The 27,195-nt window shown below is 40.0% G+C and overlaps 4 protein-coding genes across 7 annotated transcripts; 3 read left to right on the top strand and 1 right to left on the bottom strand.

The window, feature by feature from the left end:
- Positions 1–3,275: 3,275 nt before the first annotated feature.
- Positions 3,276–3,833, bottom strand: LOC147927130 (uncharacterized). The gene has a single exon (XM_087487316.1). It carries the CDS (start codon positions 3,831–3,833, stop codon positions 3,276–3,278), a length of 558 nt encoding a protein of 185 aa, XP_087343442.1.
- An 11,423-nt stretch (positions 3,834–15,256) lies between these two features.
- Positions 15,257–16,390, top strand: LOC104747395 (uncharacterized). Its single transcript, XM_010469023.2, has 2 exons — positions 15,257–15,816; positions 15,930–16,390. Exons 1-2 carry the CDS (start codon positions 15,309–15,311, stop codon positions 16,178–16,180), a joined length of 759 nt encoding a protein of 252 aa, XP_010467325.1. The 5' UTR covers positions 15,257–15,308; the 3' UTR covers positions 16,181–16,390.
- A 4,754-nt stretch (positions 16,391–21,144) lies between these two features.
- LOC104747394 (ribonuclease 3-like protein 2) lies at positions 21,145–25,492 on the top strand. Of its 4 annotated transcripts, none has more exons than XR_015582466.1 (8): positions 21,145–21,565; positions 21,664–21,816; positions 21,923–22,998; positions 23,158–23,194; positions 23,306–23,810; positions 23,903–24,052; positions 24,149–24,510; positions 24,664–25,492. XR_015582466.1 is itself a non-coding variant. In XM_087488910.1 (8 exons), the coding sequence occupies exons 4-8, from the start codon at positions 23,178–23,180 to the stop codon at positions 25,286–25,288; spliced, it is 1,659 nt and encodes a 552-aa protein (XP_087345036.1). In that variant the 5' UTR covers positions 21,148–21,565; positions 21,680–21,816; positions 21,923–22,998; positions 23,158–23,177; the 3' UTR covers positions 25,289–25,492. The 4 variants fall into 4 exon arrangements, 3 of the variants coding, with proteins under 3 accessions (XP_087345036.1, XP_087345034.1, XP_087345033.1); XM_087488910.1 differs by having other exon boundaries at positions 21,148–21,565; positions 21,680–21,816; XM_087488908.1 differs by lacking the exon at positions 23,158–23,194 and having other exon boundaries at positions 21,148–21,565; positions 21,680–21,816.
- Positions 25,493–25,820: 328 nt separating this feature from the next.
- Positions 25,821–26,956, top strand: LOC104747392 (uncharacterized). Its single transcript, XM_010469020.3, has 2 exons — positions 25,821–26,414; positions 26,519–26,956. The coding sequence occupies exons 1-2, from the start codon at positions 25,862–25,864 to the stop codon at positions 26,770–26,772; spliced, it is 807 nt and encodes a 268-aa protein (XP_010467322.1). The 5' UTR covers positions 25,821–25,861; the 3' UTR covers positions 26,773–26,956.
- The last annotated feature ends 239 nt before the right edge of the window (positions 26,957–27,195 follow it).

Here is a 27,195-nt window from a genome sequence, read left to right as displayed (position 1 = left end):
GTTCTTCAAACGGCCTCCGACCAAGGGTATCAAGGTCGCCCTGCTCGAGTGCGGGAATTACCACTTCCGCACATAAATCTTCACGCCGGGTGCGTTCTTCCACCAAACGATTCCATCGCCACTTCGGAAAGAAAAACCCTTCGTCGATCAGCGGTTCAAGACATTCAACAACCCCGTCAATATGACAGAAGTCGTAGTAACGTTCAAACGAACGACGGGTGGCAAAGCCCTTAGTCGCTGAATGCGAGCATTATAGTAGTTAAGTTCTGCTTGAACCACCTCATCGGACCTAACGCCGAGCTGTTCCCGCGCCCTGCGCAACCACGCCGATCTTGTCGTCACCGGCATCAGAGCAACTCTCTTCTTCCTACAAAAACAACAAACTCACCAAGACAGGATTGAAAGGAAACACAAAGGCTATTTATAGGGCGGGGAGCACAAGTCCTAACAGGCGCAAGTTCCCAAAACGGAAAAAGCATTAAATGAGACCAATAAATCCAATAAACAACACTTCGAAAATTAAAGCATTAAATGACGAATAAAGTTCGTCAAAACAAACTAATAATAAGATCTGTTCGTCAAAGCATTAAATTAAAGCATTAAATAATAAGATGGGGACAATATCAAAACAATGCTGACTTCCGTGGACGATCCTTTCTACCCTCGGTTCCCGGCCAAACGAAGGGGCAACGGAGCTTAATCGCGTCTATTTCAGCTCGGAAAGAAGAAGGGTATGGAAGCAAACACCTCGGAATAACAACTGAAAATTTTTTTAAAAAAAAGGGGAGGTTAAAAGAAAAAAAACAAAGGAAGCAAGTGAAGATAACTAATCAAGAAGGGTCGGCTACCGGGTGAAGGGTTCCACCCAGAAAACCAAGGGATCGACGGATCCTCCATACCCCCCGCGGCAACTTCCAAAAAGAAGTACGAGCCTTTCCAGTTATACGTTTTACCCTTGGCACCCTCGACGAGCGTCGTCTTCTTTCCCGAGGCTACGTAATAAAGCCCGGGAGTCTTCTCCCGACTCGACGGATTCAGACACGTCAACTCTTCAAAATGATCACAAGTAAGCTTGACCCTTGCAGCCTCGGCCATGATCGAAAGATCGACAGCATTTCGAAAGGTCGCCGGGGCAAATTGGGAAATAGCCGCCTTTCGACGAGCAAAATACGTCATCAAAAAAGACGGAAGAGGAAAGGTGAGTCCGCACTCGGTGAAGTATTTCTCTGAAAGACAAATAAAACCGGAAGGTGCATCCCAGGGACGTTGAAAGGCGTTCGGAATCAAAATCTTCGGCTTTGTGTTCAGTTTCCTGGGACAATCCGTCACAACTGTCACGTCAACTTTTAATTTCCCGATACGAACTGCGTCAACTGCCGCATCAATTTTTATCGACGTCGCCGGCATATGATTGAAGAGATTCACGGTTGGCAAAGGGACATCGTCCAAATTAGGAGAAGACGGGCCATCGTTCAAAGGCTCGTCTATCAAGGAGGGAGTCTTGAAAGTAAGCCCTGAGGAGCTAGGGACTGCAGGTCCGGGAGCAAGACGACGCTTTATCTCTTCGAATCGAGCCGCATCCGAATCCGTCGAAGACGAGTCAGAGGGTCTTAGAGAACGAGTTCGACGGCGAACAGATCTGGTAGAGCCGCTAGATTCAGAAGTCGTCGCTCGTCGAAGGTGACTTCCGGCAGAGGGATTGGATGACGCGGATCGAGGAGAATTCATAATAAAAAGCGACGACACACTAAAAGCAATATAACAACGAGATAGAAGAAAGGAAAAATACCTGAACGACGGGAGCACCAAAAACACGAGAAGAAGATAACAAGATTAGAGAGGAAGCGATATTTATAGGGGGGGGAAAGAAGAATCCAGAAACGTCATCATTGCAGCACGCGCTCAATGACGATCCAACTTCCGGACTTCACGCGCCTCAAGCACCGAACGCGACGATTCGACCCTCAACTTTGGAAATTGCACCTTCACGCGCTATTCTGTATCATCCCACGCGCAGTCCTTCGCCTAAAGACTACGAACTAGAGGCGAGGGGGGGGACTATTGTTAGGGGTAGGTCCAACCCCAACAAAAGGGCCCGGCCCAGGAAAAAGCCCATAAATATCCCTTTCGAGAGAGAAGGGTATTATGGTATTTTTCCTAGACGAACCGACACGATTCCCTATAAATACGGACGTACGGCCTGTAGAAAAGGGGATCGGAGAAAAGCAGGAGAATTCGGGTAGCAAGTACAAAAGCTTAGCTCGTCCAAGCAAAAGTCAACGGTTCTAAACTCATAGCTCGGAGAATCGACGAGATATCAGCTCGTCTACTATCCTCGTCTACCTTTGTAACCCGTTTGAGTCGCGTTGTAGCCCGTCTTTTGTGTTTCGACATCAATATAATAGAAGAGAACTTTGACCCTCTTTGACCGAACTAAACATACTAATTGTGACCAAAAGGGACATCAACAATCATGAAATGTATTCACATTGGTTTGTTGTGTGTTCAGGAGGATGCAGAGAGTAGACCAACAATGGCTTCTGTTGTTGTAATGCTCAATGCAAGTTCTTTCACTTTACCAACACCCTCGCAACCTGGTTTTTACTCGGATTATGGAGAGCCATCGCCAAGAGATAATAACACAAGTAGTATAGTATCTTTGAATAATGTTACAATCAGTGAGTTAGTTCCTCGTTAATTAGTTTGTCAAAAGACACAAATGAAAAATTTCTGTTGCTTCAAAGTTTAATGTTTTACTTCATTATGTGTCACTATGTTTTCTCTTGTAAAATATTCGTTTAGCGTGTAATCCCAATTCGTATCGGTATATTGAGTAACCAAGAGCTGCATTTGTAATTAAAAAAAACCCGGTTTTAAGATTATGAAGTAGGACTGCTTCTCAATTTTGAATCTTAAATTTTCATAAGATTAAGCTTTAAGAATTTAGTGAAAGGTTTGGTTAACTGATTATTTACAATGTGAAAATGATACGTTTTGGATGTTATTCTCAAGAAAAGACAAAACGACAATGAAAGAAACTCTCTTTATTTAGAATAAGACAACGGTAACAAGTTGAGAGAAATGCTTTTGGAATCTTCCCCTCCTCCTTACAATGATTATCAAATACTCGACAATCTTCCCTCTCGCCAGACCTATTACATAAGTACTATTTCTCATATCCCTCTGCAGTAGGATAGTGACATTTATTCCTTACTAAGATAACTTGACCCTTCTATAAGGCCTACTACATCTACTGGATCCCCCTTAGTGATCTATTAGCCACTTGGGCTTTTCTTCTTCCTTTGATACTGATAGAGGATAGGAGGATGTTGGGCCTCAAATGTATCATTACCCCCGCCTTTGAAATTCACCTTGTCCTCAAGGTTGAATCCTGGAAATTGCCCCTTCATGATGCTTACCCATTCCCTTGAGCATTCGGAATCCGGTAATCCCCTCCACTTGATCAGAACTTCAGCTTGACCAGATACAAGATTCTTACGGACGTCCAACACTGCCTCTAGTTCTGCTTCCAACACTCCTTCATCCGTGAGCTGCTCAGGAAGAGATGCGGCCACAATCTGATCTCCCACCGCTCTTTTCAGCGGGGACACGTGAAATGTGGAATGAATCTTCACTGCATCAGGAAGTTTAAGGTGATAAGCTACCTTCCCCACTCTTGCTTCGATGGCATATGGTCCATAGAACCTAGCTACTAGCTTCTCGTTGGTTCTTCTGGACAAGGAACGACGTCTGAAAGGTCGCATCTTGAGATACACTTGCTCCCCTACTTCCAATTCCACTTCCCTTCGGTGTGCATCTGCCCTCTGTTTCATTCGCTGTTGAGCCTTGTGAAGATGTTCCCTGATCAACCCCAACACTGCAACTCTCTCTCTCTACTGAGTCTCCAGTTCAGCATTGGAGGTGGAGCCATTCTCGTATTTCACCAAGGTGGGAAGTTCGCGGCCGTAGACACCTTGACACACTGCCACATGCCTTCTACTATCATTCATCATACCTTCCTAGTAGAACAATTCCCCGATTATCTTATGCATTTTAAAAACGCCCCCATGCCTCCAAGCTTACCATCATCGCTGAGGAACTAGGTATCACTAGCTTCCCTTGCCTCAACAACCTCCCTTGCACCAAGGAGAACTCAGGATAGGAGTCACCCCCTTCTCGCAGATCTTTGATAATGCTCTGCAATACGGGATCCTTGTCTACCTTAGCACAAATCTCCTCTAGTTGGATGGCTGCTGGAACTAATACGGCAAACAACGACGGTACCATCTCCTTGCGGGAACAGAGCATCAGCTGCTTTGTTCTCTAACCCTGGTTTGTACTGGATATCGAAATCGAAGCCCATCAACTTTGTTAGCCACCTCTAATACTCCATGTTGATTTCTCGCTGCTCCAACAGGAATGTCAAGCTCTTTTGATTGGTCCTCACCACAAACCTCCTCCCAAGGAGATAATGCCTCCACTTCTGTATAGCGAGGACGATGGCCATGGGCTCTCGTTCATATATGGACTTGAGCTGTTGCCTATCGGTCAGAGCTTGACTGTAGTAAGCGATGGGTCTTTCCTTCTGCATAAGCACTACGCTCCATCCAAACCCTGAAGCATCAGACTCCACGACAAAGACCTCTGTAAAGTCGGGTAAAGCGAGCACTGGGACGGCTGTTATCGCTGTTCTGAGTTTGACAAAAGCCTTGGCACTCTTCTCAGTCCACTCGAACTGATCTTTTTTTAGCAAGTCCATGAGTGGTCTGGCTATCTCCCCATATCCTTGTACAAATTTTTGGTAGTATCCTGTCAGACCCAGGAATCCTTTTAACGCTTTGATGTTGGTAGGTGCCTCCCACTCTACCATGGGTTGTATCTTACTAGGATCAGCAGAGACTCCCTCCGGTGAAATCACATGTCCCAAATATGCGATTGTGGAGGTGCCAAATTGAGACTTCTTTTGGTTGGCATACAGTTGATGTTGCTGAAGCAGCTTGAGGACCTCACGGAGATGATCCTGATTCTCCTCCTTCGAGCGGCTGTAGACGAGGATGTCGTCGAAGAAGACAAGCACAAACCTCCGGAGAAAAGGACGGAACATCTCATTCATCAGGGATTGGAAAGTAGTCGGTGCATTTGTCAACCAAACAGCATAACTAAGAACTCGTAGTGGCCGTCCTGGGACCTAAAAGCGGTTTTTGGTACGTCATCTGCCTTGACCAAGATTTGATGATATCCTAAATGCAAGTCTAACTTAGAGAAGATCTTGGCACCGTGGAGCTCATCCAGCAGTTGATCAATCATCGGAATAGGAAAACTGTCCGGTACCGTGGCTTTGTTGAGAGAACGATAGTCAACACAAAATCTCCAACTGCCATCTTTCTTCTTGACCAGAAGCACCGAGCTTGAGAAGCGACTACCACTCTCACGGATGATCCCTGCTGCTAGCATCACGGCAATCTGTCTTTCTATCTCTTCCTTTTGGGCGTGTGGGTACAGAAATGGTCTCACACTGACAGGTTCACTGTCGGGTTTCAGAACGATTGAGTGTTCCTTCCCTCGAGAAGGAGGAAGTCCTTGCGGTTCTGAGAACACCCTTGAATATTCCTCCAATAGAGATTGGTAATATGCAGGAACCACATCTTCTCCTTCAGTGATCGAGGATTGCAACCCAGCATATTCCACAAATAATCCTTCTCCATCCTGTTGTACTGTCTTCCAAAGGGCCTTCAAGAAAATGACAGAGTTCTTCAAGCTAGGATCGCCCAAAAGGGTCACCCATTCACTTCCCACCATAAATGTCATTCTCTGTTCATGCCATTTCACCTTCGTGTCTCCCAGGGACTCCAACCACTGCATCCCTAAGATCACGTTCGCCTCTCCAGCTCCAGCAGGAAAATCGTTACAAGAGTGTACCCTGGAAGCTGCAACTTCACATTTTGGCACACTTCCCCTAACCATCAGACCATTTCCCATCCTCACTCCATACCCCGCGGTATCTCTTTTACTTATTCCCATTCTCCGAGCCATTACACTGGATATGAAGTTGTGTGTGGCCTCGCTGTCGATCATAACCACCATTTCTTCTCCCTGCACTCTTCCCTATAGTTTCATGGTGCGTGGAGAGGAGATTTCGGCGGCGGAATGGATAAATATGGCCGCAAACTCGGGAACTTCGACCTTCTCTGCTCGTAGTCCCCTTCGGCCTCTTTTCCCACAAAACTCCTCATCTTCTTCGGTGGCGACCAATATCCGGAGCCCCTTGAACTGAGAACGATGTCCCAGTTGATACTTCTCGTCACACCGGAAACACAACCCTTTTGCTCGTCGATCGTTGGCTTCCGCATCTATCAGCCGTCGATACGAAGGTCGTTGCGAATCAGAGACTTTTGGATTAGGGTTAGTCCTATTTTCCCCAGTTGGCCGCGACGATGTCGTTTTGGCCTCTTGAAGAGAAGAGTTAACATTCTTGGTGTTTGACGGATTTACCCCTCCTCCTGTGTATTGGGGACCACGAGTCACCACCTTCTCTCCCATCCCGCGTTTCACCGCTCGATTTGAACTTTCTCAACAGTCGGCGGTGGTGTATCTCCTTGGTCGTTCCACTCCTCCACCATTTTTGAATAACTCATCATTTTCTTCAGGCTTCGGGGTTCGAACATCTTGACCCCTGCCCTGATTTTTGGTTTCAACCCAATCATAAAGGCCATCTCCAACACCCACTCTGAGACTTCCGGAGCATTGGATGCTAGAGCAATGAAGTCCTTGTAGTATTTTCCGGCGGACTCGTCTTGACGGAGTAACAGTAACCTCTCACCGCCATCAGATCTTGAGTTACGGCAAAGTTTTCCAGGATTCTGTTCTTCATCTGCTCCCAGCTAAGAAAAGGATGTTTATCCATTTTGATAGACTCCTGGATGAGGATCTACTCCCAAGAACACACTTTGCAAGGTTTTGGAGAGAGATGGATGGATTGATGATGAACAATGGGTGAAAGATGCAACGGAGTGAAGAGATGGACGACGGTGGAAGGTGAGAGGTTGGTTTGCAGCGGATTGATAAAGATTAAAGGGGATCAAAATGAACTTCCAAGAGAGATGAAAAGCTCTTAGACTTCAGGCTTGATTACAACTTAGATATTACACACTAAGAAGCAAACAAGTTGAGAAGATATTACACACTTCTCAGATCAAACAAGTAAAAGAAAGGTTTTTGATTAAAATGTTTGATGAGAAACAAATGAGAGATACATGGTGCTTAAATAGAAAAGAGGGAGGACGAGGAAGAGAAGGGGAAAACCCTAGAAAACTTGCAAGTTCAAGTTCAAGCTCATGCAAGATGTCTAGGAAATTACAAAAGCAATAAATGCAAAGTTTGAATGAGAAAGAGATAGAAAATAGGCCAAGGCCTTTGTGGGGAACCTTGGACCACGAATTGGGCTGGTAAAGGGGCTTGAAAATGTTACTTAGGCCTCATCAAAAACCTTTTCAAGAAAACCCAATGGGACAAAACTTGACCAAGGGAAAAAGAGCACCAAAGTAACACTTTACCCTTTACCGAACACCTTGAGCTGTGAGCAACGTCCAAGTGGTTTGAGTCACGTCTTCTAGCTTCTTGTCCAGCTCCTTGAGTAGACCAGTGATGACTTGGTTGAACCTCTTGGACCGTGACCTTGTTATAGGACCCGCCGGGACAATCAGTGCTTCCTCCGATGCTTCCGCTGGTACAAGCTGTTCCTCCGGTGCTTCCTCTGGTTCAAGCTGGTCCTCCGGTGCTTCGTCTGGTTCAAGCTGCTCCTCAGGTTCGTGTGGTTTGGTTGAGCTGTCCATGGTCTCATCATCCTCTCTCACTTGAAAAGGATTTGACCTCAAATCCGAATTATCTGCACAATAAGGAAGAAGATCAGAAACGTTGAAACTGCCACTAACTTTGTACTTACCTTGGAGGTCGAGTTGGTAGGCATTGTTGTTGATTCTTTTGAGCACTGTGAATGGTCCATCAATCCTCGGCATTAGTTTGGATGCTCGCTCGTCTGGGAAACGCTCCTTCCTAAGATGAACCCACACTTGATCACCCTCATTGAAGATGACCTCTCTACGCCCTTTGTTTGCATATTTCTCATACAGCTTCGTCCGGGCCTCCAAATTCTCCTTAGCCTTTTTGTGAACCTGTTTAACTAAATCGGCCTTTTTCTTGCCATCAAGACTTGTTCTCACACTCAAAGGTAAAGGCATTAGATCCAAAGGAGAAGTGGGGTTGAACCCATAAACAATTTCAAATGGAGAAAACTTAGTCGCAGAATGCATAGAATGATTATAAGCAAATTCTACATGCGGCAAGCAATCCTCCCAAGTCTTAAGGTTCTTTTTGATAAGCACACGCAATAATGTAGACAAGGTTCTATTGACAACTTCAGTTTGACCATCTGTTTGCGGTTGACATGTAGTGGAGAAAAAGCAACCTAGTTCCTAGCTTAGACCACAAAGTTTTCCAAAAATAACTAAGGAACTTAGTATCACGATCAGAAACTATGGTCTTAGGTATGCCATGCAAACGAACAACTTCCTTAAAGAACAAGCTAGCAACATGAGATGCATCATCAGTTTTATGACAAGGAATGAAATGTGCCATTTTAGAAAAGCGATCAACCACCACAAAAATAGAATCCTTACCTGCCCTAGTCCTAGGCAATCCAACCACAAAATCCATAGATATATCAGTCCAAGGATGCAAAGGAATAGGTAAAGGGGTATACAAACCGTGGGATTAAACCTTAGCCTTAGCTTGATTACAAGTCGCACACCGTTCGCAAAGTCGTTCAACATCTCGTTTCATGTGCGGCCAGTGGAAATGTTCTTGCATCACCTTATAGGTTTTAGCAACTCCAAAGTGACCCATTAGACCACCACCATGAGCTTCCCTTAGAAATAATTCTCGCAAAGAAGAGTGAGGCACACAAAGTCTATTTTCAAGAACAAATAACCCTCATGGCGATAATATTTTCCAAAAGCAAACTTCTCACAAGATTGAATATTTTGCTAAAATCAGAATCATCAGCATACAAGTCCTTTATTTGCTCAAAACCCAACAATCTTGCATCTAAAGAAGTAAGCAAAACATACCTGCGAGATAATGCGTCGGCAACGACATTATCCTTACCTTTTTTGTACTTGATAACATATGGGAACGTTTCAATGAATTTGACCCACCGCGCATGACGTTTGTTGAGCTTTTGTTAACCCTTTAGGTGCTTAAGAGACTCGTGGTCAGTATGAATGACAAACTCCTTCGGCCAGAGATAGTGTTGCCACGTTTGTAAGGCTCGGACCAAAGCGTAAAGCTCTTTGTCGTAGGTCGGATAATTGAGTGTAGCTCCTCCAAGTTTCTCACTGAAGAAAGCTATGGGCTTATGATCCTGCATCAAAACAGCTCCAATACCTATCCCTGAGGCATCACACTCAATCTCAAAAGTTTTCATAAAATTTGGAAGAATTAAAACAGGGGAATTCGTAAGCTTCTCTTTCAAGGCCTGGAAGGCATTTTCCTGTGCAGCTTCCCATTTAAAACCAACGTCTTTCTTGATCACTTCTGTGAGTGGTGCGGCAATAGTGCTGAAGTCCTTGACAAACCGTCGGTAGAACCCTGCTAGGCCATGAAAACTCCTCACCTCGCTCACATTGGTAGGACTCGGCCAATCTCTAATTGCCTTGACTTTATCCTCATCAACCTTGATTCCATCTGCACTCACAACAAAGCCTAGGAAAACAAGATTATCTGTGCAAAAGGTGCACTTCTTATAGTTCGCATAAAGTTTTTCCTTGCGAAGCAAATCCAAAACAAGTCTAAGATGCATGACATGATCTTCTAAGTTCTTGCTATAAACCAAAATGTCATCAAAATAGACCACAACAAATACACCAATATGCTTCCTAAGGACATGATTCATCAATCTCATGAAAGTGCTAGGCGCATTAGTTAACCCAAACGGCATGACTAACCATTCATATAATCCTTGTTTGGTTTTAAAAGCCGTTTCCCACTCATCACCTTCTTTCATACGGATTTGATGATATCCACTTTTAAGATCAATCTTAGAAAAGATGCTAGAGCCATGCAATTCATCAAGCATATCATCTAATCTAGGGATAGGATGGCGATACTTAACCGTTATATTGTTGATTGCTCGGCAGTCCATGCACATTCGCCAACTCCCATCTTTCTTTGGTACTAGTAATACTGGAGCGGCACATGGACTCATGCTTTCTCGAATATGTCCTTTGTCCATCAGCTCGTTCACTTGTCTTTCAAGCTCCTTTGTTTCGGTTGGGCTGGTGCGATAGGCTGGTCGGTTCGGTAAAGCGGCTCCTGGCACAAAGTCGATTTGATGTTCGATTCCTCGGATTGGTGGCAGACCAATGGGATTATCCTCCAGAAACACGTCCTTAAAATCTTGCAAAACCGACTCAATCTCACTCGGTAGCACCGGTACGGGGTTAGTAGAACAAGCAAGTGTCTCTTTATAAACAAAAAGTAAACTATTGTGACTTACCTTGCTCTTACCCTTGTTATCGGATGGTTCAGTTTGTTTGGCGGTTCGCTGTTTCATGCTCAGCTGATCAAGATAGACCTCATGCGGCGTCATGGGAATGAGAGTCGTCTTGCGGCCATTGTGTTCAAAGGTGTGTCGGTTGGTGAAGCCATCATGGTGAACTTGTCGGTCTGATTGCCATGGACGTCCAAGAAGAATGTGGCTAGCGTCCATCGGAAGTATGTCACACATGATTTCGTCCTGATACTTACCAATTGAAAGCGGCACCTTGACTTGCTCCTTGACGGACATCTCACCTTTTTCGTTGAGCCATTGAAGCGCATATGGTTTTGGATGTTTGAGAACTTCTAAGCCAAGTTTTTCCACCATAGTCCTGCTTGCAACATTAGTACAACTACCACCATTGATAATCAAACTGCATACCTTGTCTTTGACAATACATCGCGTGTGGAACAAGTTTTCTCTTTGCGCTTGCTCCTCTGACTTGGTTAGGACACTCAACGATCTCCTAGCAACAAGCAGCTCTCCTTTAGCTGGGGCTTCCAAACCCTCTTCCACAGAGTCGTTTTCCGAACGCTCTTCTTCAGACTCTACCTCGCCATTATCTTTAAGAACCATGATCCTTTTGTTGACACATTCGCTTGCGTAATGCCCAAGTCCTTGACACTTAAAGCAACGAATATCCCTTGTCCTTGTGATCACTCCCTTACCCTTACCTTTCAGGTCTGACTCAAATGGCTTTGGTTTGACGAATGGCTTGTAGTCCTTCTGGTAGCCGGGCTTGTCCTCCTTTTGATAACTTGACTTACCTGAGCTGTAGCTGGTCTTAGCGGTGCTGTAGCTGGATCGAGAGTTCTTCCTCTTGATTTGTTGTTCAAACATGACTGCTTTGTGAAGCATCTCCTCAATTTCTACATAGTGTTGGGTTTCTAGACGGTCTTGGATTTCGCGGTTAAGACCTCCCATGAATCACGACATCATAGTTTCTCCATCTTCATGAGCATCAGCTCTTAGCAATAGGGTTTCCATTTCCTTGAAGTACTCTTCGACAGTCTTGCTTCCTTGAGCTAAGTTCCTCAAATGTTGATGAAGATCGCGGTGATAATAACTCGGCACAAATCTCCTTCGCATGACGGTTTTCAGCTGGTTCCATGTATCGATCGGCATGTCTCCGGTACGTCTGCGGCTGGTAACAAGCTGATCCCACCAACTTAGAGCATAGTCGTAGAACTCGGTTGCGGCAAGTTTAACTTTGTTGACCTCGGTGACCTTTTGACAAACAAACACTAACTCGATTTTCTGTTCCCACTCCAAGTAGGTATTCGGGTTGCTGGTTCCGTGACAAGCTGGGATCTTGCACTTAAGACCTCCTAACGGATCTCTTGGTACTGGACGTTCACGTCGACGCCTCCGCTGACTGCTGTGTGAAGAACCGTGGCTATAGTACTGCCTGGTTTCATCGTCTTGCCTTGGTTCCTCCTGCTTCTGCCTTTGACGCTGATTCGCTTCCGGGTTGGGTTGATTCAAGTGTAGAGCGCCAAGTCTAGCATCAAGCATGGTTGTCATAGCTGTGGTGACTGACTTAAGGATCTTCCTTTCAAGACTGGATGTAGATGACTCTTCCTCTTCTGATGTCACCATGGTACCTGAAAAGAAAAACAAAGATCCACAAGTAAATAGTTCCAAAAACACGTAAATGAAAAAAGATCTGGGAAAATTATGCAAACGAATCCAAAAATTCTCAAATCAATTTTCAAAAATAGTAGACTCGTTCCCGGTTCTAAAACAGTTGAGTTTATAATTTTTGAACAAGTAAAACATTTTATAAAACTCTTGCAAGATGAAACGATAGATCTGAAAAAAATAAAAAGTGACGATTGGAATTTCAAAACCTGGTTACAAAGTGGCTCTGATACCACATGATAGACTCCTGGATGAGGATCTACTCCCAAGAACACACTTTGCAAGGTTTTGGAGAGAGATGGACGGATTGATGATGAACAATGGGTGAAAGATGCAACGGAGTGAAGAGATGGACGACGGTGGAAGGTGAGAGGTTGGTTTGCAGCGGATTGATAAAGATGAAAGGGGATCGAAATGAACTTCCAAGAGAGATGAAAAGCTCTTAGACTTCAGGCTTGATTACAACTTAGATATTACACACTAAGAAGCAAACAAGTTGAGAAGATAATACACACTTCTCAGATCAAACAAGTAAAAGAAAGGTTTTTGATTAAAATGTTTGATGAGAAACAAATGAGAGATACATGGTGCTTAAATAGAAAAGAGGGAGGACGAGGAAGAGAAGGGGAAAACCCTAGACAACTTGCAAGTTCAAGTTCAAGCTCATGCAAGATGTCTAGGAAATTACAAAAGCAATAAATGCAAAGTTTGAATGAGAAAGAGATAGAAAATAGGCCAAGGCCTTTGTGGGGAACCTTGGACCACGAATTGGGCTGGTAAAGGGGCTTGAAAATGTTACTTAGGCCTCATTAAAAACCTTGTCAAGAAAACCCAATGGGACAAAACTTGACCAAGGGAAAAAGAGCACCAAAGTAACACTTTACCCTTTACCGAACACCTTGAGCTGTGAGCAACGTCCAAGTGGTTTGAGTCACGTCTTCTAGCTTCTTGTCTAGCTCCTTGAGTAGACCAGTGATGACTTGGTTGAACCTCTTGGACCGTGACCTTGTTATAGGACCCGCCGGGACAATCAGTGCTTCCTCCGATGCTTCCGCTGGTACAAGCTGTTCCTCCGGTGCTTCCTCTGGTTCAAGCTGGTCCTCCAGTGCTTCCTCTGGTTCAAGCTGCTCCTCAGGTTCGTGTGGTTTGGTTGAGCTGTCCATGGTCTCATCACCTTTCCCTACGGTACCAAGTGAGGGCGTCACTGGAAAACATACCCTCATCGTTCTCAGCTTCTCTTCCCCCGTATACTCGCCGAGTTCGAAGTGTTGTTCCACCCGGTTCACCCAACCTTCTGCATCATCTCCCTCGAACAGAGCAACTCAATATTCCGGTTGAGTAGCTCCCTTCTCTCCGGCGACGTGTTTCTTGACTGTGTTGGCTTTGAAGTCCGCGTCACACTCTGGCTTCCAGGATGAGATGGTCCTTCCTCGAGGTTTAACTCCACTCCAGAGACCTAGGTTTCCTCCTCCGCCTTTTGTTCTGGCTCCCACGGTTTCCGGTCTTCCCCCATCATCCTCTTTTCCAGACGCTCCAAGACATCCAGCTTGGACATCTGTCCAGGACGTCGAGTTTGCACAACTGCTTTTTCATCTCCTTAACGTCATTTTCCATCACTGATACTTGTTGGATCTCCTTCTGAAGGTTCTCCACTACCTTCTCAAGCTCTTCCATCTTCTTTGCTGGTGGCATTTTCAATGTTTTCCCAGAAAAAATCTCGCTCTGATACCAATTTGATACGTTTTGGATGTTATTCTCAATAATAGACAAAACGACAATGAAAGAAACTCTCTTTATTTAGAATAAGACAACGGTAACAAGTTGAGAGAAATGATTTTGGAGTCTCTCCCCTTTCCCTTACAATGTTTACCAAATACTCGACAATCTTCCCCCTTGCCCGGCCTACTACATAAGTACTACTTCTGATATCTCTACCCCACACCAAAGAACCGTTACAGACTCTGCAGTAAAATAGTGACATTTATTCCTTATTAAGATAACTTGACCCTCCCACAAGGCCCACTACATTTACTGGATCCCCCTTAGTGATCTATTAGCCACTTGGACTTTTTTTTCTTTAATATTGATAGAGGATAGGAGGATGTTGGGCCTCAAATGTATCAGAAGATGAGGCTGATTCTCTTAAAATGGATCTTAATTCTCATCTTCCATACATCAAGATTCAAGAGAAATATGAAGGTGAGAATGTATGTGAACTGTGAAGTTGTTTGTATTGAACTTTTGGTAATTTAATTCGAAAAAATCCCATAAACCCCTATCTTTGTTTATATACATTTTTTGATAAATTTGTATATTTTTTTGCTTGTAGTGAAATGAGAAAAGATACAAGAATATTACCTACTTTCTCAAAATTTATATAAATATGTTTTATACAAGAATATGTTTTATGTCTGCTTTGTTGAAATTATCTTTGTAATTTAATTTAATTTTAAAATGTTAAGTAACTTAAATTTTTATGCAAGTTGAATGTTTATTTTTGTTCTGACCAAACATGTCCTCAATCACAAGATCCACAACAGATACTTTGAGCTTTTATGTTAAATCATCTTATCGTCACTAAAACGTAACTCTATAGGAAGACAAATTAATGCTGAAAAAGACTTTATGTAATAATTTATGTTTTGATTCGTCAACGTTAATTAGCTCAAGTAGCAACGAAAAGCAAAGAAGATTTTTTCCCACATTGAAAATTCATTGACGTACAAGTCAACGCTCTTCCACTAAACAAGTCCAATGCATTTTTCCTTAAGAATCATCTCATTTTAGTTGGTTTCTCACTTCTATTCCCTTTTTAAATCTATTTTATTATCAGCTGTAATTCAAACATCTACGGCCGTACCTTACTTTTTTCACTCATGTAAAATGAATGTAACATTGTGTGCCAAATTGTTATCAAATATTTTAAAGAAAAAGGTGACTAAAAATCTCACGTTTTCGGCAGTTTGGCACCATCTCTGTCATATCTCCTCCTATAAATAACCAATCCCTAAACTTTCAAAAGAACACCAACACAATCACTTATCAAATAACTAATAACCCATAAGAAGAAACGATGGTGCATTCTCGTTTTTTAAACCTTGTTTTAGTCCTAGTGACCGTTGCCTCTTTGTTCACTACATTTGCTGAGGCCAATAGAGGATTTGGCTGGGGTTGGGGTGGTGGCTCAAACAATTCAAATGGTTCAGGTTCAAACTCGAGGTCTGGATGGAATTGGGGTTGGGGGCATGGCTCCAACTATTCAAGTGGCTCAGGTTCAACCCCAGCGTCAGGATGGGGTTGGGGCTCTAGTAGAAATGGTTCAGGTTGGGGTTGGGGTTGGGGTGGGATTCCCAACAATACTCACAACTCCGGATCTGACGGCTCAGGTTGGGGCATGGGTCCTAACAACAATTACAGCTCGGGTTCACGCTGGGGTTATGGAGGTCATTCAAAAACATTTAATGCCACCTACAACGCACCTAGAAAGATCATAGTCGGTGGAGACAAAGAGTGGACTTACGGTTTTAATTACGCCGACTGGGCTTCTAAGACTGCTCCATTCTTTCTCAATGACATACTTGGTGAGCCATTTTTCTTTTCGACATAATCTCACATCTTTTAGGGAATGCATATACTTTTGCATGCATATAAAGTTTGACTAAAAAATACTAATGATATGATCATCCGAGTGCAGTTTTCAAATACAACCCACCAGCCCCATTCACGCACAGCGTCTACTTGCTTCCGAACCCATCGAGCTATGAAAAGTGTGACGTGAAGAAAGGCAAAATGCTTGCGTCCCCGAAACAAGGTGCTGGAAATGGCTTTGAGTTTGTTCTAAAACAGATGAAGCCTTACTACATTTCGTGCGGCGAGCATGAAGGTGCTCACTGCAACAACGGTACCATGAAGTTCACCATCATGCCCATGCTTCCCCGTTGGTAATTTGGTAATCCAAGTCCAACATTAGTTTTTCATTTGGTTGTTGTGTTATCAATAAATGAGATTACCATTATTTATGTGTTACAATATTTACATTTTGTTGGGATTGTTTGTGGTTTTGCTTTATGTTTTTATTATGAGATCGCCATTGTTTGTACACTACAATATTTTTGTGGTAAAAAAAGGGCACCGTTTGGTATTTTTATGACAAAATATGACAAATTGTAATATTTATTTAGGGTTGACAAGGTTTACCATATCAGCAAATGGAGTAAGAATCGTTCCTTATCAATCAAATATGACTAGATTCTCCAAATATGTTTGTGGAGTTAATTTGTTAAAGCCCAAGATTGTGACCCATTACAAGTTCAATAGAAGCACATAAATCCATGTTTCGTAGCCCATGTAATTAGGTTATTCTAGCAACTATATATTAACATGTTATGATCATCAATTAAAGTAATTAGGGTTGCCGGCATCTCTCTTTTCTTTCTTCTTCAATTCTTCTTCATATAGTTTGGCTAAAAGATTATCTTCATAAGATTATACGTGATTACAAAAACGATATATCACTATATTAATTCTATCTATTGACTTGTACATTGAAACATTGATTTCGACCTATGAGTTGGTATTAAAGCTTCTATATTGAAGCTCTGATACCAAAATGTAGCACAAGATCAAAGCTTCAAGGTACAAGTCAATTTGGTAGAGAGAAAAATTTACCTATAATTTTTACCTTTTTTAATTTTGGTGCATTCAGTTCCTAATTTTATTCAACTTCATAATGTTCTGTTCTGATACGACTCTTTTGAAGGTTTCTATAGCTAAATAGTTATATCTTCAACCTTGGCAGATTTTGCAGCTTCAATATATATTTAGAAAATATATATGGCTAATCCGTTAATGGTTTATATGCATGCAAAGACTCTTATGCCGTAATCTGATCGTCAATATGTATTTAGAGAACAAAAACGTTTAGAAATAATTTATAAATATTCACTCAGTTTATCTCGTGTTAAAGTTTTTTTCTTCTTTTTCTTTCCTTGATCTTTTGTGGATCCAGTTTGAACTCACACATAATGGAATTATGCAAATACCAAAGATACGACTTTCTTTAGTTTCATTTAATTTATTAGTATGTAAACAACTGAGCGATATGGTAATCTCCAAACCAAAACTACTCGGCTCTGCTTACCCTCAACTCTTGTCTTCAATAGCTTAACTTTTTTTTTTTATCATATGGTAACTATATCAAAATTACGAAACATTTAAACATATAAATTTATAGAATTAAGACCTTCATTATTTCATTTTCATGGGAGACAAGAAAATTCTAAACAAACTCAAAAATTATATTATATATAATTATTATTGACTTATTGGAACTGTGTTATTAAGCAAATATAAACAAACTCATCTAGTTTAAAGTTTAAACCTAAAATAGGAAAATTTGCATCCACACATACTTTCTCCAACTTTAATAACAAACACACTTATTTATGTTATTTCTATACTTTTCTGAGCTCTCTCTCTCTGCTATTTGGAGAATCTGCCAACAAATAGCAAACTTCATCCTCTCTTTTCTGGACCATATAAATAGCAAACACCGCCGGATTGGTATAAGGAGAAAGAGATATATACTTAAGGAGGATGAAGTTTGCTATTTACTCGCCTTAAGATGTTAACTTCTGTATTTTCTCATATGTTTCTTGTTTCACTAAAATTGTAAAAAATGATATGGACAAGTTTAAAGGGATTTTCTTTTTACTTCTTTCTTTTGGGTTATTAACCATTTTGTGTGTAATTGTGTATATGAAGCAAAAGTAGAGGCAAATGTATAAAATCTAAACATCTTATTCAACTATATCGTCTTTACTTGGAGTAAAGCTTTGTATCATATAAAATTTAGATTAAGAAGGAAAAAACCTAAAAACGGATTGCATTAGATGTGAGTGAGGAGAGTAATGGCCAAAATGATGATGATGGTTGATGGAAACCATATTACCAAATCCATGATAAGCAATCCATAATGCAAATTCCAATAATACATGGACTTGATCACCCTCTTCTCCACCTACTTTGTATGCTTTCATCAATACTTTTTCACCATCTACAGTTGCTCTCATTGATGACCATCATCATCTACTTTGTATGTCGACAAGCTAATGACCATATGGTAAGATTTTTGTTGAATCAACACATGGCCCTGGCGGCGAAACTTCATGGAGAGTTGTTGGTCAACTTTTTATGGACTAATTACTATGGTTATTTTTTTTCCGACATGGATACATTGTTTTTTTTGTTGTAACGGTCACATAAACGTATTTTTTGATGCAAGAAAAAAAAGATTTCATGTGTTCAAGATTTCTTGAATGGTTTATAGTTCAAAATTTATGTTTAGATTTTAGTGTCTAGGGTTTAGGGTTTAAGATTTAATTTTTTGGGTATAATGTTTAGGGTTTAAATGTTTATGATTTAAGGTTTAATGTTTAGGATTAATGATTTCGGGTTTAGGTTCTCTTGTTGCAACCTCGAGCCCATAGCCCAATATTTTTCCTTTTAACTTTAACACCTTGATTATATGGTTATAGTTTGGTGGATATGTTTTGATGTTCATAAAACAAAAAAAAAAACAAAATGTTTTGATGCAAACAATAGTAAATTTCACTGAGTGGTGTTGTTCAAGTATTTCTACATTTTGTACTGTGAGGATTATGTGAGTGTCTCCATGGCCCTAGCTGTAACAACCCGTCCCGTGGACCCTACTAGTTTCCGCTAACTTGCCCCTATAGGCCCTAAGCTGGCCCTGCAGGGCATCGATCCTAACCCCTCACCGTCACGAGTAGGTTATTGGTGCGTCAGACGTTCCTTGAACCCTGGTCCCCACCCTTTAACAACCTTCCACAGGACAAGCTGTCACCAATTGATCTGCAGGTCAATTGGTGACAGCTTGTCCTGTGGGAAAGTTGTTAAAGGGTGGGGACTAGGGTTCGAGGAACGCCCGGCGCACCAATAACCTACTGGTAAATTTGGATGTGAGTTCCTTTTCACGGTGAGGGGTTAGGATCGATGCTCTGCACTATGAGGACAAGCTAGCGGGGGCTAGTGGGGTCCACAGGACGGGTTTTCACTCTAGCGGCAAAGCTTCATGGAGAGGTGTTGGTCAAGTTTTTATGGACTAATTAATATGGTTATATCAATTTTTTTCCGACATAGATACATTGGTTTTTTTGGTTGTAACAATCATATGAACGTAATTTTTGAAGTAAGAAAAAAAAAATTCATGTTTCAAGATTTATGTTTAGATTTTATTATTTAGGGTTAGGGTTTTAGGTTTATGATATATGGTTTAGGGTTTAAGATTTAGGGTTTAGATTTACGCAAATCTCCCTTTACCATAACACATCTTTTTTTTATGAAATAATTTTTGATATGTTTTTATATGATTAAAAATAAGTAAATATCTATTAACAATACTGTAAATGGTTACTGAACAAATGTTCAACTAAAAATGAATAGTGTATAATATACTAATACAATAAAAAAAAATATAGCAATATAATAGAAAAACTCTATAATAGAGGTGAGTTTTACTCCAACACAGTTCTAAAATAGAGATTGCTTTTTTCCTGTAGAAACTCTATTTTTTCCTTTATAAATAGAAAAAATATTATAATCTCTATTTTACAGATGAGAATAGAGATGGATTGGAGCAAATTTTCCTGTAAAATAAATCTCTATACTTTCTCTATTTATTGAGGAAAAAATAGAAGTGGATTGGAGATGTTTTACTATATAAACTAGATTAAGACCCGTACTAGAGCACGAGTTGAAATTCATTTTATTTATATTGTATTTTTTATATAAAATATAATTTATGTTATTGTTTTTAAAAGTTTTTTTTGGATAAAACATTATGCAATAAAATCATATGCTAAATATGAAGGCTTGAAAAAAACACATATTTTGTAAGTTTTATATTGTTAATGATTCTAGATAAGTACCAGTACTATAACACTGGTTAAATTTTATTTCGTAATCTATCTTGTAACCCACTATTTAACTTGTAACCAATCAATCTATCAATTTCGTAATCTATCTTTGGTTAACGTTGTGATCTATCGATAAAATCTGTAGAAAATAAATTTGTAATATTATGTTTAAAGATCTTTGAAAACAACGTGATATATGACTAAAATCTTCCAAAAATACAGTTTGGAATATACATGATTTTATTTGTTACCATTAATATATCAATTATTAATTTGGAATATTCTTAATATTTAGGTGTAACCATTAATATTAATACATGAATTAATCTATAACATATTTGTAACCATTTGTAACCATTTATTAAAAATATAAAGTCTACAAAAACTATATTGTGTACTTCCTTTTTATTAAAAAGATGATTTTAGATAAGTACTCGTGCTATAACACTGGTTAATTTTATTTCGTAATCTATCTTGTAACCCACTATTTAACTTGTAACTAATCAATCTATCAATTTCGTAATCTATCTTTGGTTAACGTTGTGGTCTATCGATAAAATATGTGGAAAATAAATTTGTAATATTGTGTTTAAAGGTCTTTGGAAACAACGTGATATAGAACTAAAATCTTCTAAAAATACAGTTTGGAATATCTATGATTTTATTTGTTACCATTAATATATCAATTATTAATTTGGAATATCCCTAATATTTAGGTGTAACTACTAATATTAATATATGAATTAATCTATAACCTATCTATAACATATTTGTAACTATTTGTAACTATTTATTATAAATATAAAGTCTACAATAATTATGTGGTGTACTTCCCCTTTTATTAAAAAGGATCCTCAGTTTTGATTCACTTGAACAAAAACCAAATTTAAACCAAACTTGTGTCAAACCAAAACTAAACCAAACCAAACTATGGTTTCTTTACCAAAACTAAACTAAACCAAACTAAAAGAAACCGAACACGCGTGTGTTGTGTCAAAGAAACCAAAGAAACAGAGCCCTTAATATATCCGATCTACGACGCCGCCTTGAGCTTTGGCCGGAGATGGAATCTGTAGAAGCCGTGGAGAATACCTTAAACTACAGTTTCAAGGATAAGAATCTTCTCAAGGAAGCTATAACACAAACCTCGTGTAGTAATATTGAATCATCTACTTTATTCGAACGGCTTGAGTTCCTCGGCGATTCAGTTCTCGAGCTTGCCTTCACTAATTACCTCCACCTCACTTACCCTGATCTCAATTTCAAACCCAAGGAGCTTCGCGTTATACGAACTGCTAGTGTAAGTAACGAGACCTTCGCTCGTGTTGCCGTTAAGCACAATCTCCACCAATGCCTTATACTCGAGGATCCTGATCCTTCTACAGATGCAAAGGTACTTTTTAACAGTCTAGTAATGGCTCTGTTTTTTGTTTTTATGTTGAATGATTTGAGAACATGTTTGGTTTGGTTTTGGTGTCTATGTATTGAAAGATTAAAGAATTCTCAGAAGCAGTGAGTAAAGAAGATGAACCACTTCCGTTTGGTGGAGCGGTGAAAGCTCCGAAGATACTCGCTGATTGTATAGAGTCATTAGCTGGAGCTGTATACATTGATGTGGATTTTGATTTGCATAGAGTTTGGGAGGTATGTGTGTGTTTTTTTATGTTAGTCTTCCCTACTTTGGTCCTTTTGTTCTATGTTTTATTATTATACGTTTCTTGAATTAAAGATTGAGTAAAAATGTTTGTAGATCTTCAGGGGACTTGTGGAGCCAATATATACACTGGATCGTTTAAAGCAGGACCCTGAACCTGAAAGAACACTTCTTAGGCTTTTTCATGTGGCTGATAAACTTGGCAAGCCAATCGAGTTCAAGTCTTTCAAAGATGATGAGGACGGTAGATATGTTTTTGAGGTCTATGTTGGTGATAAACTTTTTGGTTGTCGGCGTTCTAATAGTATAAATAATGCAAAGCAGACAGCTGCTAAAGAAGCATTAAGTAGGATGGTATCTATGCCCATTGAAAAGATTGTTGATGAGGATAAACTTGCCGTTGAAATCGAAGATGCGAAACGGAAGTTGTTTGAGATTTGCTCCACTGAAAAGGTTAGGTTACAGACTGGAGGATCACCTTCTTTGCTCACCACCTCTGAGAATGAAACAGTTATGGATGAGGATAGGATACATGTTGGACTTGAAGATGTGAAAATGAAGTTGTTTGAGATTTGCGCCGCGGAAAAGCTCCGATCACAGAGTGAGTCATCTTCTTTACCAACTGCCTCTGAGAACAGCTTCACCTATGAAGTTACACCAACGAAAATGGATGTTGGACCTGAAGATGTGAAAGGGGAGTCGTTTGAGTTTTGCTCCACTGAAATGCTCAGATCACGGACTGAATTATCTTCGTTACCAACCGCCTCCGAGAACCTTTTGACCGATGAAATGAGACGAGAACAAATGGTTATTGATGACAAGAGTCCACATGAAGATGTGAAACGGAAGTTGTTTGAGATTAGCTCCCCTGAAAAGCTTCAGTTACAGACTGAACCACCTTCTATCCCCACCGCTTCTGAGAACCCTTTAGAACAAATGGTTATTGATGATGATACTCCAAATGTTGAACCTGTAGATGCGAAAGCGAAGTTGTTTGAGATTTGCTCCACTAGAAAGCTCCAAATACAAATTGGATCCAATACCTCTGTGAACCCTTTAACCTATGAAATGCCAATAAAACAAATGGTTGTTGATGAGGTTAAACCTAAAGATTCGAAATTGAAGTTGTCTCAGATTTGTGCCATGAATAACTGGCCCAATCCGATTTTCAGGTATATCTTGTCCCCTACATGTTTCTTTCCTAAGTACTAATTACTGTTTAAAAGGACCATGATCCAAAGTCAAGTTAATATCTATGTGTAGTCTACACTCTTATAATCTTAAAAGGGAGAACACGTTTGCTAATCTATGGTTAAACTCTTACAATTTAGGGTAGACAATTCACACATTGATGCTCGTAAGATCAGTGTGAGTTTAGCTGTATATATAAATTGTTTTTTACTTTGTGTGCCTCTCAGTAACTATATTCATGCCATATTAACTTAAAACATTTTTGTTACTGTGTTTGACTTTTTTAAGTTCTGAGGAAAAACATGGGCGAAAAAATAAGCATAGATTTGTTTGTTCAGCCAAGATTGAGATACCAACGATAGAAGGTACCTTTGAGATGAAGGGAGATATAGAATCAAAGAAAAAGGAAGCAGAAAACTCCTCAGCCTACTACATGATAAAAGCCTTGGAATCTTCTCTAATGAGTAATCCGCAAATGCGTGAAAGTTTATATTCAGTGGGAGCTGTGGAGAAGATCTTAAACTACAGTTTCAAGAACAAAAATCTTCTGAGAGAAGCGCTTACGTACAACAATTCTAATTCACTTTTACTTCAGCGGCTTAACTTTGTTGGCAAGCCTGCTCTTTCTCTCGCCCTCATGAATCATATATACCTCGCTCACCCTAAGCTCGAACCTAACGAGTTGGAGTTGTTGCGAAGTGCAAATACACGTAACGATAGGTTCGCTCGTGTCATCGTCAAACATGGCATCTACAAATTCCTTATATACAGTGTTCCCAATTCAGAAAGAGAGGTAAATCATTTTTATCTCTTGTGAATGTTCGCTTTGATCGAGAACATATCTTCTTATGTTATATACTCACTACTTTTGGTGTCATCTCTTAGGTTATAAAGTTCATAGAGTTGTTAGGCAAAGAAGATGATCCAGATCCATACAAATTTGTGAAATCCCCAAAATTAATCACTGACCTTGTAGATTCTATAGCTGGAGCTGTTTATATAGATGTGAATCTTGATGTTAAAAGGCTCTGGGAGGTTTGTTATGTTCTCACTCGCTTTTTGTGTTTTGGAATTCTGTGTTATTATATTATGATTCTCAACTTACAAAAAAAAAAAAAATGAAATTTGCAGATAATGGGGAGTCTTTTGGAGCCAGTACTAACACTTGATGATTTGCGGCAGCAACCTGATATAATTCTTACGCTTTTTGGCGTGGGATATAAACAAGGCAAGCGAGTTGAATTCAAGTATCGTAAAATTGGCAGCCGGTCCATTATTGGTGAGGTATACCTTGATGATAAATTTATAGCTTGTGGGAAGCCTAATAAGTGTGGAAATATCGCAAAGATGAATGCTGCTAGAGCGGCTTTACAGACGTTGTCGGAGAGTATGCCCATTGAAATGGTTATGAATGATTACATTGAATATGAAGATGCAAAAGAGAAGTTGATTGGGATTTGCAAAGACAGAAACTTGTCAAACCCGGTTTTCAGGTATATATTAGTCCTACTCACTTTAGAGATGTCTTGTTCCTAGGGTCTTGTAATCTCAGGAAGCATAGTGCATTTACTGTTTTTACTGTGAGTGACTCAATGCGCCATATTAACAGATACAACCATTATGCTACTTTGTTCAAATCTTTTCAGTTTTAAGAGCTTTGAGAAGGGATATATTTGTACAGTTAAGGTTGAGACTTCAACTGAAGAAGAAGGTACCTTATGCATCAAAGGTTTCAAAAGACAACGTAAGAAGATAGCTGAAAACAACGCAGCCTCCCACATGATAAGAACTCTGAAATCTTCTCCGTTGAGTCGTGTCCTAAAGAATCTGCAACTGCAGCAACTTTTAGATGAGAAGAAGGATCGGAAGATGCTGAGAACTTTAGAAAAGAAGAAGAATTCTGAAAAGAGGAAGCGGCAAAGTTTAGATGAGAGCAAGAATCCACAAACGCAGAACAATTTAGATGAGAAGAAGAATCTGGAAATGGAGAACAGTTTAGATGAGAAGAAGAGTCCACAACTGCAGAACAGTTTAGATGAGAAGAAGAGTCCACAACTGCATAACAGTTTAGATGAGAACAAGAATCAGCAAATGCAGAATAGTTCAGATGAGAAAGGGAATCTGCAAATGCCGAATAGTTTAGAAAAGAAGAAGAATCAGCTTTCAAGAAAGAGAAGGCGGCAAGAAGAGAACAAGAATCTGGAAATGGAGAATAGTTTAGATGAGAACGAGAACATGCATCAAAAGCAGAAGAAGAGGAAAAGGCGTTGAAAGATTTTGTTAAGTTTTTTGGTATTTCTCTTTTGCACAGTTGACAAACGCTTATTGTAGTTCATTAATCTTATTGGTGCAATGAGTGAGTCTCTAGAATTAATCAAACTGTCCTCCATTCCAATTTTTGTCTTTTCTTTTGGTCAGCCATTTTTGTCAACTTTTTGTGATAATTACAATATTTAAGTCCTCCAGTTCTAAAAAGTTTCAAAACTCCAAGTTCAAGTTGGAATTGTAAAACTCAAAACTTATCTAGTTAATTTTAGCTTCAATTTCAAATATATAATTTTTTTTTTTTTTCTTTTTTTTTGTTCAAGTGAAAATTTCCTTTTATGTGAGATTGGCGGACAAAAGGAAACATCCAATAAACAAGATTAATGGGAAGAATAATTAAGAGCATAGATGTGATAATGATAAGAAATATAAATTTGAAAACCGTTATTATTTAAATATTCTGTTCATAAACCAATTGGGAATATACTTCTTAAGTTATCCTTCTCTATAAATACGTTTCTAACCTATACCATTAGTCACAAACAATACTAAAACAAAGCACGTAAGAAGAAAAAAACGATGGCTCTCTCTGGTTCACAAAAGAAACTGCTCATACTCGTCGTGGCCGTTGCATGTCTCTCCTCATCTGGCGCAGAGGCGTGGAGCTGGAGTTGGAGCAACGGTTCGGGTTGGGGTTGGGGATCTGACGGGTCAAGTAGCTCTAGCTCAGGTCCTGGTTCAGACTCTGACGGTTCAAGTTGGAGTTGGGGCTCCTTCCCTGGTTGGGGATCCGACAACTCAGGTTCAGGTTCAAACGCTGATGGATCTGGTTGGGGTTGGGGTTGGGGATGGGGATCTGATAGGTCAAGCGGCTCTGGCTCCGGTTCAGGTTCAGGTACCAACCCTGACGGTTCAAGTTGGAGTTGGAACTGGAGTCCTAAGTCAGGCTGGAGTTGGAGTTGGGGCTCAAACGATAACAATTCAAACAGTTCGGGTTGGGGTTCGGGTTCTGACACGGACTGTGAAACACCAAGAAAGATCGTAGTGGGAGGATCAGAAGGATGGACGAAAGGGTTAGGTTACAAAGAATGGGCTTCCATTAATGCTCCTTTCTACGTCAATGATATTCTTGGTTAGTAAATTTAGTTAGTGATAATGTTGAATAACTCTAATTTGATGAAATTTAAGGTTAAAATAACTAAATAATTGGTGATAATTTTTTTTTCTTTCTAACAGTTTTCAAGTATGACAAATCTGCCAAGCGCCGGAATAATGTGTATTTGTTCCAAGACCCATGGAGTTACATGAATTGCGATTTCAAGAATGCCAGAAAGATTGGTTCAACGAAGAAAGGATCTCAAGAAAGTTTCAACTTCACACTTAGGAAAATACAGCCTTACTTCTTTGCCTCGGGGGAGCATGATGGAGATTATTGCTGTAACCATAACATGAAGTTCACTGTCTTCCCAGTTCCTCACCGTTCTGATTAAATCTTTAAGCCTAACATGTTATTATAACATGAAGTGTAGTTATGGGTTTTTGATTAGTTTTTCGTTTTTGAATACTCTTTATTTTTTGGATATGAGAGATTGATCTAGGGTTTTTAATACTCTTCAAAAACATATTATGTACCTAAAGTTATACTTATTTTATGATGATAATACCTTAGTAATATATGCATGATTAGATTAACATCCATAATATATTAGTTAACAATTGTATATTCAAACAAACATTTAGGGGTTCTTCAATCATAGATTTTAATAAAATTCTGCCTCGCTCTGCGGTTATTTAAGTTAATGATTCTTTAAATCATGTTTTAGAATATAGTGTTATTGGATCTTACATCTGCAAATTATGTTTAATCGATTGTACAATTTCGTGTTATATAATTAGGATTTAAACTCTTAATT

Source organism: Camelina sativa, chromosome 15 (assembly GCF_030686135.1).
Source record: "Camelina sativa cultivar CO46 ecotype springtype chromosome 15, ASM3068613v1".
Lineage (NCBI taxonomy): Eukaryota > Viridiplantae > Streptophyta > Magnoliopsida > Brassicales > Brassicaceae > Camelina > Camelina sativa.
Note: the sequence above shows the minus strand (reverse complement) of the source record. Positions and strands in the feature narration are given on the sequence as shown.

Excerpts from the sequence above, each read along its gene's own strand:
- LOC104747394 (XM_087488907.1), top strand. The coding sequence starts at position 21,236 with ATGGAATCTGTAGAAGCCGTGGAGAATACCTTAAACTACAGTTTCAAG. Across the intron at positions 21,566-21,663 it reads ATCCTTCTACAGATGCAAAG|ATTAAAGAATTCTCAGAAGC; the intron begins GTACTTTTTAAC and ends ATGTATTGAAAG. Across the intron at positions 21,817-21,922 it reads ATTTGCATAGAGTTTGGGAG|ATCTTCAGGGGACTTGTGGA; the intron begins GTATGTGTGTGT and ends AAATGTTTGTAG.
- LOC147927130 (XM_087487316.1), bottom strand. The coding sequence starts at position 3,833 with ATGAAACAGAGGGCAGATGCACACCGAAGGGAAGTGGAATTGGAAGTA.
- LOC104747392 (XM_010469020.3), top strand. The coding sequence starts at position 25,862 with ATGGCTCTCTCTGGTTCACAAAAGAAACTGCTCATACTCGTCGTGGCC. Across the intron at positions 26,415-26,518 it reads CTACGTCAATGATATTCTTG|TTTTCAAGTATGACAAATCT; the intron begins GTTAGTAAATTT and ends TCTTTCTAACAG.
- LOC104747395 (XM_010469023.2), top strand. The coding sequence starts at position 15,309 with ATGGTGCATTCTCGTTTTTTAAACCTTGTTTTAGTCCTAGTGACCGTT. Across the intron at positions 15,817-15,929 it reads CTTTCTCAATGACATACTTG|TTTTCAAATACAACCCACCA; the intron begins GTGAGCCATTTT and ends ATCCGAGTGCAG.